Source organism: Castanea sativa, chromosome 6 (assembly GCF_040712315.1).
Source record: "Castanea sativa cultivar Marrone di Chiusa Pesio chromosome 6, ASM4071231v1".
NCBI lineage: Eukaryota > Viridiplantae > Streptophyta > Magnoliopsida > Fagales > Fagaceae > Castanea > Castanea sativa.
In genome coordinates, this window is record NC_134018.1 from 36913874 (window position 1) to 36936875 (window position 23002).

General features: G+C 34.3%; 2 protein-coding genes and 1 non-coding gene across 3 annotated transcripts; 2 read left to right on the plus strand and 1 right to left on the minus strand.

Moving 5' to 3' along the window:
- Nucleotides 1–845: 845 nt before the first annotated feature.
- Nucleotides 846–2205, plus strand: LOC142640955 (CASP-like protein 1C1). Its single transcript, XM_075815295.1, has 3 exons — nucleotides 846–1108; nucleotides 1209–1311; nucleotides 1718–2205. Exons 1-3 carry the CDS (start codon nucleotides 954–956, stop codon nucleotides 1949–1951), a joined length of 492 nt encoding a protein of 163 aa, XP_075671410.1. The 5' UTR covers nucleotides 846–953; the 3' UTR covers nucleotides 1952–2205.
- A 5767-nt stretch (nucleotides 2206–7972) lies between these two features.
- LOC142639186 (uncharacterized) lies at nucleotides 7973–12996 on the plus strand. The gene is made up of 3 exons (XM_075813311.1): nucleotides 7973–8324; nucleotides 9145–9429; nucleotides 11639–12996. The coding sequence occupies exons 1-3, from the start codon at nucleotides 8172–8174 to the stop codon at nucleotides 12785–12787; spliced, it is 1587 nt and encodes a 528-aa protein (XP_075669426.1). The 5' UTR covers nucleotides 7973–8171; the 3' UTR covers nucleotides 12788–12996.
- Nucleotides 12997–14438: 1442 nt separating this feature from the next.
- On the minus strand, nucleotides 14439–14511 carry TRNAE-CUC (transfer RNA glutamic acid (anticodon CUC)). Its single transcript has one exon. It is a non-coding gene; the product is annotated as a tRNA-Glu (tRNA).
- Nucleotides 14512–23002: the final 8491 nt, after the last annotated feature.

The following is a 23002-nucleotide window of genomic DNA, read 5'->3' on the forward strand; positions in this document are numbered from 1 at the left end:
ACTATGACCACATAAAATGGCACAACTTGTGCCATAATTCGACCTTGTGGTGAGTTGTGAATGGCAGAGGTGTGTCTCCACATGAACCCACCATTACACCTCATCAATGACAATTAACTTCCACCAAAAACTTAAGGCTTTATTTTTTTAATCCAATAACCTACACAGTACTTTGTCAACATAATGTCCTAGGTATCCCCTTACCGTACAATCTCTCTCACAAAATCAATATTGACTTCCATTTAGTTGGGTGGCTTTTAAGAAGGATGAAAAAAAAAATGGGAAGGAAAAAAAATTGGAAGGAAAAAAAATTTATTGAAGTGTTTGGTTAGATGAATGGGATCAAATTAGTAAAAAAAGTAATTTTAGGACCACATCTTTTACCACTCAATTTTTCACAACTGTCTTACGTGACAAATTGTGATCGACTTCATGTCATTTTTACATAAATCCACTACTATTTTTTTCTATCACTTACAATATAATATATCACATCAAACTGTAGCAAAATTGTGACACGAAAGGGTATGATCCGATATTTTATTTTCCCTAGTGAAAATGCACGTGCTTACAAGTTTTCTCCACCCAAAACAAAGAAAAAGTAGATTCAGGCATATCTAATTCCTCCTTCTTAGCTGCCTAATTCGTAATTACCAACATCAAGAAAGACAATAGAACCCCAAAAATAAAGGTCCACAAAGCAGAAAAATTAGAAAATCTATAACTGGGCGGTAGTGGTGGCAGTTGAGAATTTCAACTAACAAAGAACAAAAAAGTACGAATACAAGTGCACCACCCCTCATCTGTCTTCCTAACACTCTTTAACCCTTTAGGTTTCCCATTCCCAGCAGTAACATTTCATGTTTTATATTAATATGTCATTTCGACCTTAATTCCTTGGAATCCCATTTCCCTTGTGCACCTAATTGAGCTCCAACAATATTGTAGCATCCATGGCCAAAACCAAGAGACTATGCACCCTTCTGTGTAGGCTTATGGCATTAGGTGCCACCGTTTCAGCTGCAATTGTCATGGCTACAAGCCATGAGAAAGCTAACTTCTTTGCAGTTTCTTTCGAGGCAAAGTACAGCCACACGCCTGCCTTCAAGTAAGTGATTTTTCTGAGTCTTTTAATTTTGTGCCAGTGCCACTAAGACTTTTCATTGTGTTCTTCCTTTTATTGGTTACTTAAAGCTTGCCATGTATAGGTACTTTGTGATCGCAAATGCTATTGTCAGTGTTTATGGGGTTTTGGTTCTTTTTCTTCCTTCTGAGAGTTTGCTCTGGCGATTAGTCGTTGCCCTGGACGTGGTAATTGTTTACGAAGCCTTCTCTTGTATATACCTTTGTTTTTACTTTGGTTTGTTTCATATCAGTACAGCATTCAATGTTGAATTGTGGTTCTAATTAAACCATAACAGAAATCCACCAATAAAGATACGTGGCAACTATTGAGGTTTTTGGCAATCCAAATAGGGCTTTGTTTTCTATTTCCATTTGTTAAAATAGTAAAAATAAATGTATTAATCTTAAGAAATAGCATAATGGGTTGAGGATCACGGAGGTCATCAGTTGGAATCTTCCATTTCCAATCTCTTAGGATCATTCATATATATAAAAGAACCCCATAGAGGTAATGTACTTGGGAAATGAAATTGATAATAGCACAAGCCATTATACCAATTATAGCTGATGCGTTTCATTATTTGGACTATAGGTTTTCACCCTGTTGTTGACTTCAAGCATTTCGGCAGCTTTAGCGATTGCTCAAGTGGGGAGGCAAGGAAACTCTTATGCAGGTTGGCTACCCATCTGTGGCCAAGTTCCCAATTATTGTGGTCACGTTAAAGGAGCTCTTATTGCTGGCTTCATTGGAGTCATTCTTTATGCGCTGCTTCTTCTCTACTCCATACACAGTTTCCTTGATCCTCTTCTCTTAAGAAAGAATTAGATAATAATGTTCTAGGCCTTGCTATAAAGGTTTCTTAACAGATTAATCTATCAATGTTCTAGGCCTTCTTCTCCATTTTTACTGGTGTGGCACGGGGATCAAGTCTGGTGACAAATATTATGTTCAAATTTTTTTTTTTTTTTAGAATAAATATTGTGTTAAATGATTGTATGGACTATGGCACACCTTTTTTATAAGTTTCAGCTTTATCTGGACTAATTAATCAACTTTTTAAATTTATCTTTGCATCGCAATCAGAGTTCTTATTAAGGGAGTGCCATAATAAATTGATAATCAGATAAATGAACAATATCATGAGAGCTAAACTTAAATTGGGCTCAAGACAATTTTGTCTTAAGCTTATTCCAGAGGGGTTATAAACTTATAAGTTATAATCATATGCACTGTGACAAGACACATAATTCAATTGATTCACAGAATATGATCCCTAGGGGCATGTAAATGTCATTTCCTGGGGTGGGCTTAAGATTGGGAGTTATACTACTGTTTTTACTTTTTAGGATGGGCTTGTGGCTAACATCTAGGCCTTCATTTACACCTCTCATTCTTCATAAAGTTCTTTGTGGGCTTTGTCCCATATTACTTTTCTTTTTCTTTTTTTTATAGGATTGTCCCATATTATTAAGAATGAAGTTGAATGTTAGCTTTATAAAGTGTCTAAATTACCTTGGATAATACAGTACTCTTTTTAAGGTGGGTTTGGGGGTTAACACCCGCTAGTCTTTTATCTATACTTCTCAACATAAGACAACTGGATTAAGTACCTATCAAGAACATCACAAATTTTATTTCACTGCCTTTGAAAAACAAAATATCAACAATGAGGAAGGGTTCAAGTGACAAGTGTCGAGGTACAAATTTTCATGCCTTAATTTTATTAGCTCATTCGCAAAAATACCCACATAAGCCCATAAGCTATTTTGAGCCCACATAAATATTTCCCACATATTACTCAAATATTCTCCATGTTATTGGGCTCTCACAAATATTCCATATATAAGCCCCATAAATTATCCTAGGCCCTCTCACACATATTACCCACATGTTATCCAACTTGAGTTTTCACAAAAGTACCAATCATATTACTATCAAAATTGGGCCATAAAATTATACTATCTCCACAAAAAAACCCAAAAACATTTACCTTGTGGGAAAATCCAAAAAGTCCAACAAAACCACCTCTAAAGCTCGTTACGATACAGCACCTCTAAAACTCGTTAGGACACGGCACTCTAAAAGCCCATTACGATACGACACCTCTAAAGCTCGTTACGATATGGCACCTCTAAAGCCCGTTGCTACACAGCATTCTTACTAAGTCCGTTGCTACACGGCAATATTTTTACAAAATCCTACAAAGCCCAAATATTATTTTGGTACTATTTCATAAAGCCCAAATACTAATTTGGCACCTATTTTACAAAATCCAAATATTATTTTGGCACTATTTTACAAAGCCCAAATACTAATTTGGCACCTATTTTATAAAACCCAAATGTTATTTTGGCAATACTTTACAAAGCCCAAATCTATTTTGGCAATTATTTATAAAAGCCCAAAATACTATTTTGACAAAAACAATTACATTATGCTCAAAGCCCAAAACTATTCTTCGCAAAATATATACTAAAGTCCATAACTCATGGGAAATATAAATTACACATCTCTCAAAAATATTTCTTTCACAAAATTCATGGGAATTATGTTTATTTCTCCATAATCAATTAACTACAAAAGCCCATGTATATTGCCCATGGCAAAACCATTCATTTTTATAGGGATAGCCAAACCCAAAGAATCTCAACTACAAAGCCCAGCTGAGCCAACCCAACTGAGCCAGCCCAGCTCATATACAAATCCCAGCAACTGAAGCTCACATGAGCTGTCCAGTCAAACTTCAGCACAACTTGATAGCTGAAGCCCATCACCATCAGTTCCAGCATGTACAATCAAATCAAAAGAGGGACACGTGTCCAGCAGGGGTTAAACCCTTCCTTCCCAAGCTGAATTCCATCATTTCTCATGTGACATAAAGCTAAGGTGACATGACAAAAAGCTAGGAAGCTTTAGCCAGCTGTATCTCCTTCCTTCTCTAACCCATTCGGTCAAAGAACAAGGGCAGCCATAACTAGGCCATGAAAGCTTCTGGAACAACATGAAATCAGTTCATTATCATGCCAAAAACATGTACTTTCTGGTTCATGGACCAAGTACATGAACCCAAATGGGGAAACTTAGGGAAATGTGATTTGGAGGGCACCAAAGGAATCTCAGCAGAGTTCCCAGCATATGGCTCCAAGATTGACACCTAGCTTAGGGTGATACAATCTGCCCTAGAGAACTCTGATTCTAGCAGCAGCAAAACTAAGATCATTAGCCTAATACATGCTTTAATCCCATCAGCTAAGGCCAAATCAAAATTTAATGCTAGGCCAGAATCCCAGCTATTATTACCCAAAACAACAAGAACATCCTAAAGCTGAGCTTACTACTCTTGGCCAAAAATCCTAGAAACGATTCTCTAAGGATTTTTCTGAAGATTGAGGAAGATTTAGCAGAGATTATTTGCTAATTACCCCCCTCAAACTCAACCATAAAGGGAACTCTCCACTAATCCTTGGGGGGGGGGGGGACCTATACACACTAAGAGATACACTGATTGAAAGAGTTCTTCCTTAACTTCTCTGCCAAAACCTTCTCTAAGCTCAGGCAAAAGGTCCGAGTTCTTAGTTTCAAGCTTAAAAACCAAGTTCTCCAGCTCCTAGCTCACAAACACTCCTCATACCCCTACTCATAAATACTTATCTGTCCCCAGCAGAAAATCCCAGTAGCTTTACTATACACACTCTCTCTCATTACTCATACTACTTGAAATGTCCCTCATTACTCACTACTTATACTATATTCATGAGCATGTCCTGACACCATAATGATCTTGCTGCGCTAGCGGGGATCTCTTTCTCTCCCTTCATCTCACACTAAGTTTTCCTCATTATTTGTTATAATAGAGCCCATAATATTCACTTACTCATTCACTATTGAAGGTTATGATGTAACTGTCACTATAGAATTTTTCCCTCATATTGTTGTGATAGAAGACTCTTCTCTAGAGTCAATGAATGATGAGTTTGAAAATGTGGATACTTTCCTTAATCTGTGAAATAGCTAACAGCCGGAGGTTTATTCTGTCCTGTCTTATTTTACTGCTGGGCCATTTCCTGCAGAAACATCTTATTGCTGGGCTATTTCTTACAGTATGCTTTTTAATCATGCTGATGTGTCTGCTGTAGGAATTGTTTATGGGCCATTCTTGTTGGTCTCAACCTAAGCCCAAGGCATAAAATAGAGTGAGTTCTTCAGATCTTCACCGATAGCCTTTGGGTTGTACCTCGAGCACATCGTCGAGTTTCGGTTTAAGCCTCCAACCCAACACAAATCTTATTTGTCAAAAGGAAAAACTTTTTCGCCCCCAACAATAGACTAGATAGTAGCATTTTTTGTAGTGTTTCATGTCTACAGTTAAAACTCAATCACCATCCCTTCCCTCACTATCTATCTTCTTCTCTCTTTTTTTAATAACTTTAATAAAAAAATTACTGAAAAGATAACTTCTTTTTGGCTTCTAGTCACACAACAATAAGGATTGGACATCAACATTTTACCAATGTGTTAAGAAGATCATGCCAATATTTTGTCTATCATATTTGGGGGAATGCAGTGGAAAAAGTTCCTAGAAAGAACTATCAAACTCTTCTACAAAGATTTGTGAAAATTTTGGTCAATCACCAAGCCAATCTTCCTTATATATATTTTAGCATAATACAAGATTTACTAGAGTTCATATATATATATATATATATATATATATATATATATATATATATATATGAGAGAAAGTCAAGGCTTATATGAATCACTACATGATATATAAGGGTGTCTATGGATCGATCCGAGTCAGGTTTGTGCTCAACCGGGATTTGACCTGACCACTTCAGGTGGGGGAGAACAGAACCTGCCACTGACTCGTCAAATCAGGCCTCATTGGATGGCGATCGAATATGGTCGAATATGTCGAGATCTCCTTATATTGGCAGAGACAGTAAAAAAAAAGTCTTACTAAATTGAGGCCCAGTAAACGAAATATGGCTGGAATATTGATGTGGATTGCAAAGGAACCTTCAAATGGGTGAAGAACTCGCTAGAAAAAGGGTAGAAGAGAAAATTTTCGAACTAGTTGATTCATCAAGTTTCAAGCCCTCTCACCCGTCACTCAAACCGACTTCGTCGGGTCTACACCTTTCAGAACCATCGTTGATTGACAGGCTCTTCTGATCAATTGAACTTTGAATCAAATGACAGTAGGTCAGTCGATTTCTCGGGTTCGGTTCTCCTTGGATAACCCTAATGATATAAGACAATTAACTACTTGTGTGGCAAAAATAAAACAAACTATTTTCATGAATATAATTAAATAAAAAAAAGAATAACTGGAAAATTTTAAAATTGAAACTTTTCCCTTGGATATTTTCTTTTTTGTTTAAAACACATGAGTATAAAGTTATTCAAAAAAAAAAAAAACCAGAAAATTTGAAAATGAGTCTTATTGGTCTTTTGGGTTTGGGCTTGAATTGAAGGAAAGAAACAAATCACGTTTAGGATTGCATATATGTAATGTTTTAATAAATTAAACGGTTATGTCAGTAAAAAAAAATCATTTCATTGCTCCATTAGGCACATAGTAAATAAAAGTATAAAACTACAAAAAGTTAATTGAGTGACCAATAACGCTCATTTTATATTTTAGGATGCTCAACAGTTACACTTTACGACTAACAGCGTAGGGTGTTTTTTTTTTCCCCTGTATAATAATAAGTATTGAATAGAAGAGAAAATATGTAAGGAAAAAAAGAAAAAATATGAACTATGCGAGGCCCAACCTATCTGGATCCTTCGATACATAAATCCAAGAGATGGGGGGATAAGTCATAAGTGCAAGCCCATTTGGTTAAGTTGTAAACAATCAAGAGCCCACTTTCATCTTCCCTTGTGCATCCCACCGCAAACGAGTATTACCTTTTGTTTGTATTGCTTCATTTTGCAGCCTCTTTAGTCTTTAGTCTTTAGTCTTTAACCCAAGTCAATGAAAAGCTACTCCAACTCCGATTCTCCATGTTCATCATAACATGTCGTCAGTTTTTATGGACTCAGCAAGCTGTTTTGAGCTAAACTCGAATTCATTTTACATCTAAACCTGTTAACATATGGTCCCCAATGCCAATATCTTAATTTAATAACCATTTTACTTCTTTATTGTACATTTCATACAGCCACTCTTTCTTCGACACATGTCACACACGTATTGCACATACATTGCACGTGACCCAATTCCTCATCCGTTAAGCAATCCCTCTCATTATTATTCCCTATTTAAAAACACGCACACACAAATAAAATAACATTAGAATCATAATCAATACAGATATGGAAAGATTATTTAAATCAACAGTCCCCAAAAGAAAATTAAAAAAAAAATGGGGACCATATTCAAAGAGGGTAGTAATTGTTGCATGTTACATTTTTTTTTACAACTTAAAATCTGTTTTTTAAGCTTAAAATTGTGATTTCAAGTCATAATTTTAGTTAAAAAATGAAATATACATGACATCTTGTATGTAATAAACACAATTTTATTTAATGATACTAATATAGTACACAAACACACATCATTTACCACAACTGTCTTATATAGAAAATTATGAATAATAAAATAAAAAATTATAAATTTATATAAAAGTGAGAGATAACTGACCATAATCTGTAAGAATGTGTTGGCCGTAAAGTGTATAAAGTACTGAATCGTTGGAACATAATTAAATACACAAAAGACAAAGGGCATGGCTGCAAAAAGCATGGTCGGTGACTGTCATCCTTATCTGACCCGCAAAGCTAACACAACACACAATCTGTCACCAATCTCTATAAATATAAAACCAGCAACAATATCAACATAACAAAAAAAAAAAACGATTTTCACTTAAACCCTGCAAACCCGTAAAGTAAAATATCCACGAAACTTCTTTTCCAAACAAAAGCTGAGCTAGTCCCACGGAATCTCTCTCTCTCTCTCTCTCTAGAAAAAAAAAAAAAAGTAGAAACCCTAAAGTCTCTCTCTCTCTCTCGATCATTCGATTCTCCGTCGATGGCGTCCGGATCATCGGGCCGGGGCAACCCGGGTTCAAAGGGGTTCGATTTCGGATCCGATGACATTCTCTGCTCCTACGAAGACTACACCAACCAGGACTCTACGAATGGGAACCATGGCGACCCAGTCATCAGCTCCAATTCGGGAAAGGTACTTCACCGTTTGTCTCTAGGGTTTCACTGAAAATTGGTGTTCAATGTAATTTTGTCTGTTTTCTGAGGGCATCTTTGGAATCTGGGTTTGGGAATGTGGATAGGGTTTAGGATTGTGTAGATAATTGGATAAATTTAATTGGGTATTTATTTTATTTTTTTTCCTTGTTTGAATTGTAAAGATTGCATTCTTTTTTCTTTTTTTTTTTGTATTCTATTTATGATTTGTGGATTGTTATAGCTTATAAAACTTGAAAGCTTTGGTTTTTACTTTTTATATATGGAAAGAAATTAAATTTCCAACCCTAGATTTTGTTTTAATTTTATAAAACTTTGCGGCGCAGATCACTTTTATACATGGGTGTGCTTAGTAGTTAGTAACAGCTCAGCTTTCTGGTCTTCTTGGTTTCTCCAAAGATGGGTTTTCATTTTGAGCAAAGACAACATTGTATTATGTTTTGGTTTGGTTTGGTTTGGTTATAGTATATACATTCATATGTGTAAATGAATGTCTGGGTTTGAATGGGTAGCAAGCTCTGCTGAAAAACCCCATTTGAAATTTAGTTATACTATATTTGTGCTGCAACTTTTTTATACTTTGGTAGTTTTTACTGGTTGGGATCTTCAAAGATTTTGCTCACAAGGTTGTAAGAATTTCATTTTGTCTACTTAATTGACTTGGGAAGCTCATTTTGAGTATTTGGTAATTGTTTTAGCTGCTACTTGGTGTTATCATTTGATACTTTTAAGTGACTATAAATGGAGCTTTATTGTATACGCTTACTTACAAGGAGTTGCTTTGTCCCATTTTGGTGCAGGATTTTCAGAAAAGCAGAATCTCAAGATCGGCGATGTTTCCTTCTGTTTATAGCCAGCCAGAGGATTCTTTCGGCCAAGATGTGATTGCAACTGTGGAAAAAAGTATGAAAAAGTATTCTGATAACCTTATGCGCTTTCTTGAGGGAATCAGTTCACGTCTGTCTCAGTTGGAATTATACTGCTACAATCTTGATAAATCAATTGGAGAAATGCGATCGGAGTTAGGTCGTGATCATGGAGAGGCCGATTCAAAACTTAAATCTCTTGAGAAACATCTTCAAGAAGTGAGTCACAATTTTAAATGTTTGTATTTCTGAAGTAGGAGGATATTCTTTAAATTTTTTTTTTTTCCACTATGTGATACGAAATGCAGCACCTTTACACTCACATTGTAGGACCTTTATGATATTATAGGCTTCCTTTGGTTTTCTGAAATTTTCCTGTTTGCAAGCAGTCATCACAATGGTGGGAGTGAGGGGTTGTCAGGTTTCAAAATTAGTAGCATTCAAGAGGATGCATGGTTATTAGAAGTCATTGTATTTGTATAAATACATCTTCTGTATGTATCCAAAATTTAAAAAGATAATACCTGTAACGGGAATGGCACTGATATGGGAGGCTCCTATTAATGACTAGATGAGGGAGAGTCGCTTGAGATGGTTTGGTCATGTTTAGTGATTGTAGTTAATGCACTAGTGAAAGAGTGAGTTGATTCAAATTGAGGGAATAAAGAAAGGTATAGAGGAAGATTAAAAACAACATCAATATAAGTAGTAAAAAAGGACATGTCAATCAAGGAAATAAAGAGTGAATTTTGATAGAATAGAATGGTGGAAAAGAATACATGTGGATGTGGTAGACCCTCACTATTTTGTTGAGAATTCATAGCGGACCCCAAAAATTTGGGTCTTGATTGCTGTTGTTGTTGTTGTTGTTGTTGTTGTTATTGTAATGGCACTGATACAATGAGATATAGATGGATGGTAGCCAGAATATGGCATGGTTAGATTTTTGGGATTTTTCTTCATAAGAAAATAGGAGCTTTAATGTAAATTATGTGATCCTGAGTTCTAGGAGGTTAGAAACTTTCAAAGTTTGAAATTTGTGTGAATGTCAAACTTATATTATTGATCATCTCTTATTTTGCAATTTATAGAATCAATCTTAGTTATATTATGATACAATGATCTATGCCTATTAATGTTTGTCATTTATCTTTTAAACTAAACATTTAATGTAATGTCTATTTAAAATGTTTTACCATGTAATAAATAATTAACACATTTGCTTTATTGACACATGGTTGGATATAAATAGAAGCATCAGATTATTTGTGATCATGGTCTTGTTCTTCTGTACAATTAACAGAAAAATGCTGAATATTTTCTTCCATGTTCTTCTTTAGAAGGTTTTGTAGTGTTGACTAGTCTCATTTTTTCTTTCCTTTCACCCAATGCTTGTTTCTCATTTCAGCATAGTCCCCAGGGTTCCTCATCATAAAAAAAATAAAAATGTTTATTTCTCATGTAATCATCATCATTTTGATTATTATTTACATGTTCCATTTTCATCTGTCGAAAATAATTAAGAACCTCAGGTCTTTCCCTATAATGTCTATTTTACAATACAAGTTTGCCTATGGAAAGTGTAAAGGCCAGTGATATTTATGTTTTTCGGGGTTCAATAAGTGGTTCTCCATGAACATCAACTGGTAAAGTTTCTTGTCATTGGATAAGGAAGGGGTTTGTGTTTGAATCTCACATACACAAAAGAAATCTACTAGTGTCTTGGCCTCATGGTAAAGAACGGCCGTCATGAAGTAGATGCAATATGTTCAAAATTTTATTGAATTTCTAGGGGGGGAAAAAAAAAAAAGCAGTTTGATGATTGCATTATGTTTGTGTTCCTCTGCTTGTGTTTCTTTTGTTTATGACTTGCTGCCAGAAGTGTGTTAATTAACCTTTTTGCCCTCAGAAAGTATTTTAGTTATTATAAATTGTGTTGTATTTTTAATTTAAAATTTGAATAACGTCTGAGTGTGTGGCATGCTTTTCTAATTAATACCCCATGGTTGTCATTGGACACATTAATGGATTTATATCATCAAAATGCGTTCGAAAGTCTTTTGTGACAGCAATTATGCAATTTGGGATTCCATTTCAAATCTACTGTGATAATATCCAAATATTTCAAAGTTTTATTTTCCAGATAAAGTCTGCTGGTGCCATTTTGAGTCTTTTTACATACTCACTATTGAAAAGTATTAAGTCTTTTCTTTTCCAACTTTGACCTGATATGGAGTGGTAGATATTGTATGACTTTTGTGTTTGGGAGGGAAGCACTTTGATTTGCTGTTAATTTGAAGGCTCAAATAAACTCCACTGACATGCTTTACAGTTATCATTTATTGATTACATGCTGTGATCTTCAGTACAAAGCCTTCTGCATGCCATTTGCTGCAAGAGATTAACTTATTTATATTGCCCACTTCAGGTCCACAGGTCTGTACAGATCCTAAGAGACAAGCAAGAACTTGCAGAGACCCAGAAAGAATTAGCCAAGCTTCAGCTTGCGCAAAAAGAGTCATCTTCTTCAAGCCACTCCAGTGAGGAGAAAACTTCATCAGCTGCTGCTGATGCCAAAAAGACTGATAACACATCTGATGCACATAACCAGCAATTAGCTCTTGCCCTGCCACACCAAGTAGTGCCACAGCAACAGCCTGTGGCACCTCCTCCACAAGCACCACCACAGAATCTAACGCAACAACAATCCTATTATCTCCCTCCAACTCAGTTACCAAATCCACCAGCCCAAACCCAACACACACACAGTCAATATCCACCTGATTCTCAGTACCGAACACCCCAACTGCAGGACATGTCTAGGGTGGCACCACAGCCAACACAGTCTCAAATAAATCAGACAGCACCAGTCCAACCATTCCCTCAGTATCAGCAGCAATGGCCGCAGCAATTACCTCAGCCATCGCAACAGCCCGCAATGCAACCCCAGATCAGGCCCCCATCGACAACGGTTTACTCGTCCTACGCACCAACTCAACCAACAAACCCATCACCTCCAGAGACGCTGCCAAACAGCATGCCAATGCAAATGCCATTCCCAGGAATTCCTCAACCCGTTTCCAGCCGTGTTGATGCCATGCCATATGGGTATTCTGGATCTGGTAGAACAGTTCCACAGCAGCCCCCGCCTCAGCAGATGAAGGGCACTTTTGGAGCACAACCAGGTGACGGGTATGCAGTTGCCGGACCCCAGCCTACACTTCCTCCAGGGAGTGGATATATGATGTATGACAGTGAAGGGAGAGCACATCATCCACCTCAACCGCCTCACTACACTCAAGGTGGATATCCTCCAACAAGTGTTGCACTTCAGAATCCACAACCAACAACAGGCCCCAATCTTATGGTCCGGAATCCAAGCCATTCACAATTCTTTCGCAACCATCCCTATAGTGAACTGATTGAGAAATTGGTGAGCATGGGTTTCAGGGGTGACCATGTTGCAAGCGTGATTCAGAGGATGGAGGAGAGTGGGCAGCCTGTTGATTTTAATGCGGTGCTTGACAGGTTGAATGTGCAATCTTCTGGGGGTTCTCAGAGAGGATGGTCAGGGTAAAGAATTTATTCAGTAATTTGAGTTCCATATCAGTGACAATCATGCGTGTTTTATTATGCATTGAATAAAAGGTTGATGTAATGCACGGTGTATTGTATATGTGGTTTGAGAGATACAAAGATGGTGTATATCTGCGACCTCATTCCAATACTTTTGTCTTCTGTTGTTTGATGACACCTCTAGCAGTAGAAAGACTTCCATTAAATGGCTTTTCTTTTCTTTTTTAAAATATATATATATATATATATATATTTCCCTTCTTCGATTGGTAGAAGTCCCAGAATCCATTGCACACAAATAGCTTTTTGAGCTATCCATCTAATTGCCAATCTGCCATTACTCAATGCGTCTCCAGCCAACTACGCTACCATATTGTTTCAAAACCTACTGATAAATCAATTTTAAACCCTAAATCCAAACTCAGCCGTTACTACACATAGTTTTTTTTTTTTTTTTTTTTTTTTGACTTTTTACAATGCAATAAAGCTACATATAGTATCTATGTCTATTATTAGTTGGTTAAAGGGGTATTTCCATGGGTTTGCCTTAGTATTGTGTTCATACCGTCGTATTGAATGATTCAGGTTGGTATTGAACATTCAATTCAGATGATTAGGTTGGTATTGAACATTCAATTCAGATGATTCGGGTTGATATCGTGTTCAAGCTGTCGTATTGAAACAGGAATGTTCGGATGATTCGGTTGGTATCGTGTTCAAGCTGTGGTTGTGGACCTGTGGTATTGAATGATTCGGGTCGATTGATTTCTATTAATAATACAGCTCTAGTTACTGGATTTCTATTCATATAATGAATACCACTCTAGTTGCTGGTTGGGCCGGTTAGATGCTCTATCTTCTTCTTTTTTGAGAAGATGCTCTGTCTTACATAGTCACAATGCCACCAACCTTCTTTGGTGATCATATAATTTTCTTAATCAAGTTTACAGAATTATATTACCCTCTAGCAACCTTTTAATTTTTATTGTACTTATAAAGTTGGAAAGTTTAAGATTGGATTTCAAAAGAAAAGAATTTATACCTATCTTTTTTTGATAGGTAAAAAGTGAAAGGGGTAGGGTTTGAACCACAGATATGAAACACCATAAAAGATGTTATTACCGCTAGAATATCATTAAACCCCTGAATTCATAATTATCTATCCATGTATTGCTGATCATAGAAACTCATTTATTCCATTGTATGCAAAGCCATGCGAACAGTCCTTTTCAAGCCTGATTCTTGGAGTAAAGGACCTAATACATGTAGGGTCTAAAATCAAATGTTTGACATAAAACAATTAAATTTTATATGCACAAGTAGAACCCTGTCCAGAAAAAAAAAATGATGAACGTTACAATTTTTATTTTCCAAATCCAGGATTTAAAGGACTAGTGTTTAGCTTACATGAGATCGCTTCAAAAATGATGCCAATTTTTGTTATTTTTCCTTGAACGAAATTTGAGAAATTAACTACCTTCATTAACACAACAATAAAATCGACCCAAAAAAGAAATTAAAAAAAAAAAGGGTGATGATGATAAGTAATCAATTAAAATGTTTGTTCTTATTTTCTTTGCTGTAAATTGTTTAGTACTGTTGTCTAAATTGGGCCAACTAATAAGCAACCCATTACAAATTTAAAAAAAAAATTCCGTTGCCGGGACTTGAACCCGGGTCTCTCGGGTGAGAGCCGAGTATCCTAACCAACTAGACTACAACGGATTGTTGATTCTAATGTAAAGTATTACTCAATTTGTAACTATTCTTCAACCCCAACATTCTCAAAATCATGAATACTCTCAAATACAGAAGCAAACTAGGGCTAACCTTTGCCAAAATTATCAAACCATTCCAATGTCCAAGTGAGTCCTCTCCTAGCAAGAAGAGACCCACATATTAAATCCAATAAATTCTCTTAATGGAAAGTCCACTCTCATCTGAACTTTGAGAGCAAGACTTTCACTAACTTAAGCGAGGATTTGTTTGGTACTACAGAGTTTATTTTTTGTATACTTTCTCCCTTTATGATTACCTTCCATATACAAACATTTGATTCTCATTTCTTATAATTTATTAGGACCTTGGAAAATTAAAATAGACACATTTGCCTTACTTATATAATAACCATAACAAAAAGTTTGAGGCAAGTTATTTTATACTCAAAATAGGTGGGTTTTGTTGTGTGCCCCTCGTAGTTTGTAGTCCCAATCCTCCATTTGGCTTAGGCTTAATTTCATCCCAACTCAATATAATAATTTGCAACTGCAAGGTGTGGAACAACTCATATATTCTATAGAATAGTTGCTCCTAATTTTCCATTTTATCTTTCAAGGCACACCCCATTTATAACAAAAGATTTACAAACTAACATAGTAATTGCTGTGATAAATTGTTTTTCTTTTAGTCACGCAAAGATGTTCTTTTAAGAATTAAATTTCAGCTGAAGAAGTCAAATATGAATTGCTCTTTCTAAATTATCAAAATATTTTCTTTCAAAAGTGTATCAATAGTTTTTAACTTGGACATACTTAAATTTTAAAAGTTAAAAGTACCATGATTTTAATAAATCAAGAATTCAGCATAGATATATCGAAAACAATAACATTATTTTGAATGGAATCAAATATGAATGAGATTTAAGAATAACAGTTTTTCAATCCACAATCGAATCTCGATAGGTTGAACTAGAAAACTTCCTCAAGTCTGACCCATACACACCATTTACCAATCAAATCAAAACCCACAATTTTAAACTATTCATTATTTAAGTTGGAATCTCATATGTCAACGCATGAGATCGACCGTTTACAAATAGGTAGCACATGAGAGATTTTTCCCCAAATCTTGTGATTATAATGGATTTGTCACTAGACCCAAACCCGAGAAGGAAAACTGTAATATATTCGGGGTAGGTTTCTCCTGGTACATCTGGAGTCTGAACCCAGCAACCAAGAAAAGTTTGAAGTTGATGTTTCCCAACTATAATAATCTCTTCCCAGTACATTGTCCTTCAGGAGTAAAAAAAGGCTAATTACATGGTTTGGACTTTGGACTTTGTTGCTTGGACATGTATAGTTAACGGCCAATAGATCTCACTTTGTATTACAAAAAAGTGTTAAATTAACCTTAGTTGTGGACCCATAGCTTTTTTTAAATCATTGATTAAGCTCCTCAAAAGAAACAACATCGATTAAGTTATTAAAATGGAACAACTTCTATAAAATAAAATTTAAAAAAAAAAGGGAACAATGAATACTACTAGTAATATTGGATGCAATATTCTAGGAGTGCCATTGGGCATCACATGTCATAGCCGCCCAACTAATTATTGCTTAACATTTTATCTCAAACAAAAATATATATATATATATTACTTAACATTGAAACCTTTTTTTTTTTTTTGGATGCAATATTCTAGGAGTGCCATTGGGCATCACATGTCTTAGCCGCCCAACTAATTATTGCTTAACATTTTATCTCAAACAAAAAAAAAATTACTTAACATTGAAACCTTTTTCTTTCTTTTTTTGAGAGAGAGAGAGAGAGAGAGATAAACTTAACATTGAACTTGCACTTGATTAACTTGAACAAAAACATTTTATATGACCGGATTGTAACCTAATATATATGATTAATATGTCAATTTTTGGAAATGAAGTCCTTTGAATTTGATACACAACCATCTCTTTCTCTTGCTTAGTTCTTTATAATAAAGCAAGTTCTTCAAAGTTCAAAGGCCCAAACTGACTCGTTCCTAATGGGACGATTTTCATGGTGTTTTTTAACATGTAAGCAGGATTAAAAATAAAAATAAAAATTATTCCAACATTTTAGAAACAGGCTAATTTAGATTTTTATAATGTGATCGTGGGAGGTAGAATTAGGATGCTCCATGCTCATCATAAGTTGAATTAGGGTTTGAGATTGTCCCATCTCTATTATCTAATATTATTTCCCTTTGAAATGCATTTCCAAATATTTAGAGATATTATGGTCAATGAATAATTTTAAGAGAGTTGAACTATATTAAAAAGTTTTGACTATTGATGATATATAAGAATAAAAAAAAAATTCTCTCACCCTCTCTTTTGGGGTGAATCTTTTCTTCCCTATTATTCCTCTCTTACTTTTTCAAGTTTCATTGTCTCTTTGCCCTTGTTGAGCCATGAATCATGTTTGAGTTTTTCTTCTTAACTAACTCAATATATAAATTTAGAAATAGAAACGCATTCCGTGGTATGCAATGAACTGTCTCAACTGGACATATCAAGATTAAAGAAAGGGAGAAGAGACAGTGAAAGACATGGTTTTAATTGAATTCAATTGGCTTTGGATAAGATATCTCTTTTTGTGTTTTATTGGTCAAATCAACCAGGTATTTGAATTTAATTTTAAGTTTTTTTTTTTTTTTTGAGTTAACTCTATGATTTAGACAAGTTAATATGAAAAATGAATCATACTTTCTCAACGTATTTATAAGTATATATAGCAAGGTTGTCTACAGGTTGTTCCAGGTCGGTTTTGGACTCAACTCGAAACCAACCCACTCAAGTTGGGTGGAAGATGTTGAGAACCACCATCAACAACCAATCACCATAGGTCGAGTCGGATTAGGCATGGGCAGACGATTGGTCAGTTCAGGCGAAACTGATTAAGGAGTGACGGTCGGTGGTGATTTGTAGATCTTTGCCAGATTTGGGTGGAGAAGAGCAAGATGTAGTTGGAACTGAGTGGAGGAGAGCATCAAATCATTGAATCGGAGCTAAGGAAAGCCAAACTTGGCCGGATTTGAGTGGAGGAGGGCCAAATGTGGCCAATTCTAAGCAAATGAGACCTCATCGTCATCAACACTGGGTAGACTTAGCCTTAATTCGAAGGGTTTCTCGATCGGGTTGTGTGGCTTGGGTTTTAGAAGAGGAAACCTGTCACTTGACCTGCTAGAGTCAATTTTTGAGGGTTGAAACCCAACACCCACTGTTGAAGTAGTCATATTTGGTCGCAATGGGTTGGTTCCAATTGGTTTGTTGGGTTGCTTGGACAGCCCTAATAAAGTGAAATGGAAATGATACTCAGTTGTAGTTTCTTTTTCTTCTTTCTTAGAAAAAGTTAGAAAGTACCAAGACTTTAAGATATGTACTTTTTTTATAGAGAGATGTGTGCTTTAATCTATGGGAAAGTGTGTTGCTTCTTATGATTTCCTTCAATGATTTATAAGATTTAGAGAAAATACAACTTAGGTGTATCTATAAATGATAATATAATTTTTAAAGTTTAGTATGCAACATATAACTAAAGCTAACCCATATTTGCCAAGTTGAATCTAGCCAAATTTTCAATTGACTTGTTGCTTTTGGAGGTTGTTGGGTTGGCGGCGATTTAGTTAAAAAAATTTCCCTTTACCTATCAAATCCAACTTGTGCACAATCCTAACCCCAATTAAGGCAATTCAATTAAAAAAAAAAATAGTTAATAATCTAGAACAAGACCTTGTTACCTAGACTCTACAACTTTGTAAATGAATTCATGGTTGCAACCCACAACAATTTCAAAACTCTAAACTTTTCATACATAGACCTCTTCGCAATGACTATTTAGTGTTAGTGACCAGAATCTCTGTCCGACTCCAAGGCACATCTTTGAAGGTTTGATAATGTTGTGAACTCGCTAGGATGTAACACTTTGTGGTCTTCCGCTTTTGATCATGTGTATGGGTGATAAAATAAGCATGAAGTTTCATTAACACACCGATGATAAAGGTTAGGATTTTCTCTTTGAATACTTTCATTTTGAGCTTATGCCTCCTTAACCCTTATTGAAGCCAAGTTAATAACTACTTAAGGAGTTTGAGAGCGCAAACAAACACATGGCTTCAAGATCTTGTTCTTATTATTAGGAGAAGAAGAAGATATTTGATTATTAATTTTTTTGTTCTTTTTTAAAGTATAAAAAATTTCTCGTCTGGTCATGTGAACAAGTCTTTTCCCTTCGATGCTTCTCGGTAAGTAAGGAACTTCGTGATTTCGATTTGGTTTTTGTTTTTTTTTTTTTTTTTTCCTTTTTGGTATGATTTTATCCTTCGTCTTTTTAGGCTTCGTTTGGGAGTTTATAAGATAATAGAATGGAATGATCAAAAGAGAATAGAAAGGAATGGAATGATCATAAGGGAATAGAAAGGAATAAAATAGAATAGAATGTATTTAAGTAAGGGAAAGGAAAGGAAATGAATGGAATGAAATGAAATTAAGTAACCTTGATTGGATGTTTTAAAATAAAGAAATGGAAATGAATGAAAATGAATGGAATGTAAGTAATCTTGTTTGGGAATAACATAGAGGGAATGGAATGAAATCATTTTATGACAATATTACTATTAGACTCCTATTTTAAAATAAAGGGTCGAATATATAGAAGTATTTTGGAAGTTTTAGTGAAAAAATCATTAAATCTAATTTCATTCCTTCCCATTCCTCCCAATTTCGGGAGAATAAAAATTTGAGGTTTTAAGAAAATAGAAAGGAATGAGTGTTCTTTCCTACTCATTTCATTCCCTCCCACTTAAACTCCCAAACAAGAGAATTGACTTTCCATTCTCTTCATTAAAACTCCCAAACCAAGGAAGGGAAGAATATTTTAATATTATTCTTTTCATTCCTTTCTATTTCATTCCATTCACTCCTTCCAAACGAGGCCTAACATCTTTCGTTTTTTTTTTTTTTTTTAAATCTATATTTCTGCATCTTGTTGCAGTCTTTGTTGTCAAATTGTGCTGAATTTTATAACTATCTTGTTATTCTCTTCCATTTTATCCTATCATTGTTTCTGTTGATTCATAACTACCTTTTTTTTTTTTTTTTTAACTCTCTCTGTCAATCTAGTGTATCGGTTGTTACATCTATGTTTTTCCCTTTTTAACTTATAATATATAATTTTCAATTGTCCAATTGTTTATGGAGGAGATTTGCATGATCCCTTCCATTTGGTTGAATCAAGTTTGCGGAACTCTGAGCTGTAATAAGGCTTGTGCAACGACATCACAGTTCTAAGAATGGTTTTTTTTTTTTTTTTTTAATTCCATCTGTAAGTTTGATGCGGCTCGTATAGGCTATTATTAGGCATAAATTGACTAAGTTGTTCGCCTAACATGCTATGTAAACTAAATACTTAATGACATTATATACTCTATATTTTTATTGATTTAATAGATGTTGTACAATCACTATTTAAAATTTATGAAGAAAATTTCAAACATTTTCTATAGAATAATAATTGTATAATAATACTACTAATTTCTTGGTTACCCACCTTTACCTTGTCAATGTTTCTTTTTTCTATTTTGCTGCAAAAAAAAAAAAAAGGTTTTTCTAAAGTGTACTCGTTGATTTCACTTAACGACAATAAGTAATATTACACATGCCATTAAAAACTTAATAAACCTATTATGATGGACACAATATATTGGTTGAACTATCGCTACTCGAACAGCTCAACTTCTAGCAAAGCACCACGTGAACTTCAATGTTAAGCATACAGAGACTCCTGCACCAAACCAGACGTGGTTGCTTGTCAATGTTTCTAGATTAAGCTCGTGCCTCGCACATGTACAAGTCATATTCAGTAAAATCAGGACCGTTACATTCAAATATGTTTAAATCTATACCGTTTACCACGTGGGTAGAAGGAAGACCCACCAACCTGTGGACCAATTGTGCTGAGTGCTGACGTTGAATCTAAAGAGTAAAGATGGTCCCCAATCCCATAAATTCCCATCTGATCTTATCTGTCAGACTCTCTGTATGAAAATTTGAATAGGCAAAACGCCAAGGCGTGACGTGAGAGTTCCTTTCAAGTTGAAGCTTTCAATTTTTTAAATGAGCGCGTTTGACTTGATGCCGTAAAATGAATCTACACGTTAAAGAAATCGGCCTAAAAAGGTCGAATTGCTTTGGTCCATTTGTCATGGTTTGTGAGTGGGGAAGAAAGCCTTTAGGGTTGTGTTAACCGGCACAGTAAGGTGTCTGTTAACAATATATTTTGAGTAATTTTTTTAATTTTTGATAATTTTTCAGTTTTTGGCAATACAATTTTTTTCCTTTTTCTAAGTGAAACACAAAAAAAAAAAAAAAAAACCTTAACAAGAATCAGTGCTTGTTAATATTTTCCTTAAAAAAAAAGAATAATAACATTATTATCTTTCATTTTGAGCAAAATTTAGGTACAGGACTTAAGTGTTATTCCTTAGATTCTTCTCTTAAGATTCTTCTCTTAAGATTCCTCTCTTAAGATTCTGCCATGTGGCTTTTTTCTCATTAATAAAAGTGTATATTTTAAGTTAAGTAGCTACATGACAAAATCTTAAGAAGAAAACCAAACAAACCGCACTTAAGATACTGTGCATAAGTTTGATCCTTTTTTTATTACTATTTTTTTATTAAAGTTACAATTACTTTATTATATATAAAGCAAGAACGTTCTCTTTTGCAGGGACCTAATTAATATTAATAAAATCTTATTGCTCAAATTAATAATAATAATAATAATAATAAAATCTTTGCACCAAAGGTGGACTCAAATCTCTAGAAAGCGATTCAGCAAAATAATAATAATAATAATAATCTCTAGAAAGCGAAGGGTGGTAAAAGTAAAACATTGGAACCTTCTCGTTATTATTCTTGTTTTGCTATTGATGTCACTCTCTTGTTTTAGAAATACTAGCATTTATAGCACTGAGTCCCTTTTTTGGTTAAGAACACAAAATTAATTAGTACCTCTTATTTTTAGATTTCTAAATCAGTGGTAAGGTTGAGAAACCAGTTGAATTTTTGACCCGAATATACTCCTATCTTCTAATACAATTTGAAAAAGAGCAAAAAATTCTTAAATTTGAAGAAAAATGCTACAATCACAAATTATTTTATAACATTTTTACAAACTACTGATATGATCAACCTTTTATTGGTTTTCATCTAAATTTACAATTTATATTACTTTTTTCATTTACTAATAATCACTCACGACATCAACAATTTATAAAAAAAAATTGTAAAATAGTTTGTATCTCTAGCACTATTCAAATCTTAATATCTTTTGAATTGTTCTATTCATTTTCATGCAAGTTTATATTATGAATATTTCTAATTTTGGTTTGGAATTTGATTTCTTTTTTTAATTTTAAAAAAGCAATTTTGAACAAACTAATGCTAATCCTATCCAATTCCTTACCAAGTTACCAGTATCTTGAATTTGATTTTAATGCCAAGAGTATTGTGGCCTAACTAATTAGCACCTCCTAATGTTTCTACATTAATGGAGACATCCCCCTACTTTAGCGATTTATCCAAAAACAAAAATCATTTCAATAACATTTGAGTTAACACATTCAAATGTTACAATCAACTAAGAGTTTTGCAGTTCAATTTTTAGTATTTCTAATGAAAACATCTAAAATTCAAATCTCTCTCACTATTATAATTATTAAATTATCAAAAGGAAAAAAATGTTACAATTAATGGGAAAAGGAGATTCAAACCATGTATATCCTCATAAACAAGACAAGACAATGATACCGAATTACAAGACTTTTGACCCTAGGCTACTACTACAAAGGTTAGGTTATTTTGTAGTGGCACTCTAGTTATGTAATATATTATAAGCTTGTTTTTTTAAAAAAAAAATCCATATATTACTCTCGTGTTCATTTGTTCTAATATGTATTATTGTTTGCTAAAAAAAATGACTCTTGACCTATACTTTTTATTATATTTTTATAGAGTTGACTAATACTTTTCAATTTTATCTTTTGTCTTTTATAACTTTGTTCACAACTTATTCTCGATTACATATTGCATTAGTTTTTTTCAAACCCCATAATTGGGTATAAAATTTTGAATTTCATTGCATTAAGGAGACAGAATGAGTTTATGTTGCCATATAATCAAATACTACATTAACTAGGCAATAGGCACAAACCAATAGTGCACCGAAATCATCAAAAAAGTGAAAACAATAGTTCTCCCTTGTGTGTAGGCGCTAATTATTTGACTTCAATAGTTTATTCTTTTGATAATTTGTTAGTTAGCAATCGCTCTGTTTGTTTCAATAATGATGTTTTCTAGAAAATGAGTCATTTTCTAAAAAGCATTTTCTATAAAACTATCTTATTTTCCAATGTTTGGTAGCAACTTTAAATAAGTTGAAAAACAACCTCTTAACTTCT

What these genes read in the sequence shown, in the direction of transcription:
- LOC142640955 (XM_075815295.1), top strand. Translation starts at nt 954, where the DNA reads ATGGCCAAAACCAAGAGACTATGCACCCTTCTGTGTAGGCTTATGGCA. An exon ending in AGCCACACGCCTGCCTTCAA is followed by an intron (nt 1,109 to 1,208) that starts GTAAGTGATTTT and finishes TGCCATGTATAG; the next exon opens with GTACTTTGTGATCGCAAATG. An exon ending in TAGTCGTTGCCCTGGACGTG is followed by an intron (nt 1,312 to 1,717) that starts GTAATTGTTTAC and finishes TTTGGACTATAG; the next exon opens with GTTTTCACCCTGTTGTTGAC.
- LOC142639186 (XM_075813311.1), top strand. Translation starts at nt 8,172, where the DNA reads ATGGCGTCCGGATCATCGGGCCGGGGCAACCCGGGTTCAAAGGGGTTC. An exon ending in TCAGCTCCAATTCGGGAAAG is followed by an intron (nt 8,325 to 9,144) that starts GTACTTCACCGT and finishes ATTTTGGTGCAG; the next exon opens with GATTTTCAGAAAAGCAGAAT. An exon ending in TTGAGAAACATCTTCAAGAA is followed by an intron (nt 9,430 to 11,638) that starts GTGAGTCACAAT and finishes TGCCCACTTCAG; the next exon opens with GTCCACAGGTCTGTACAGAT.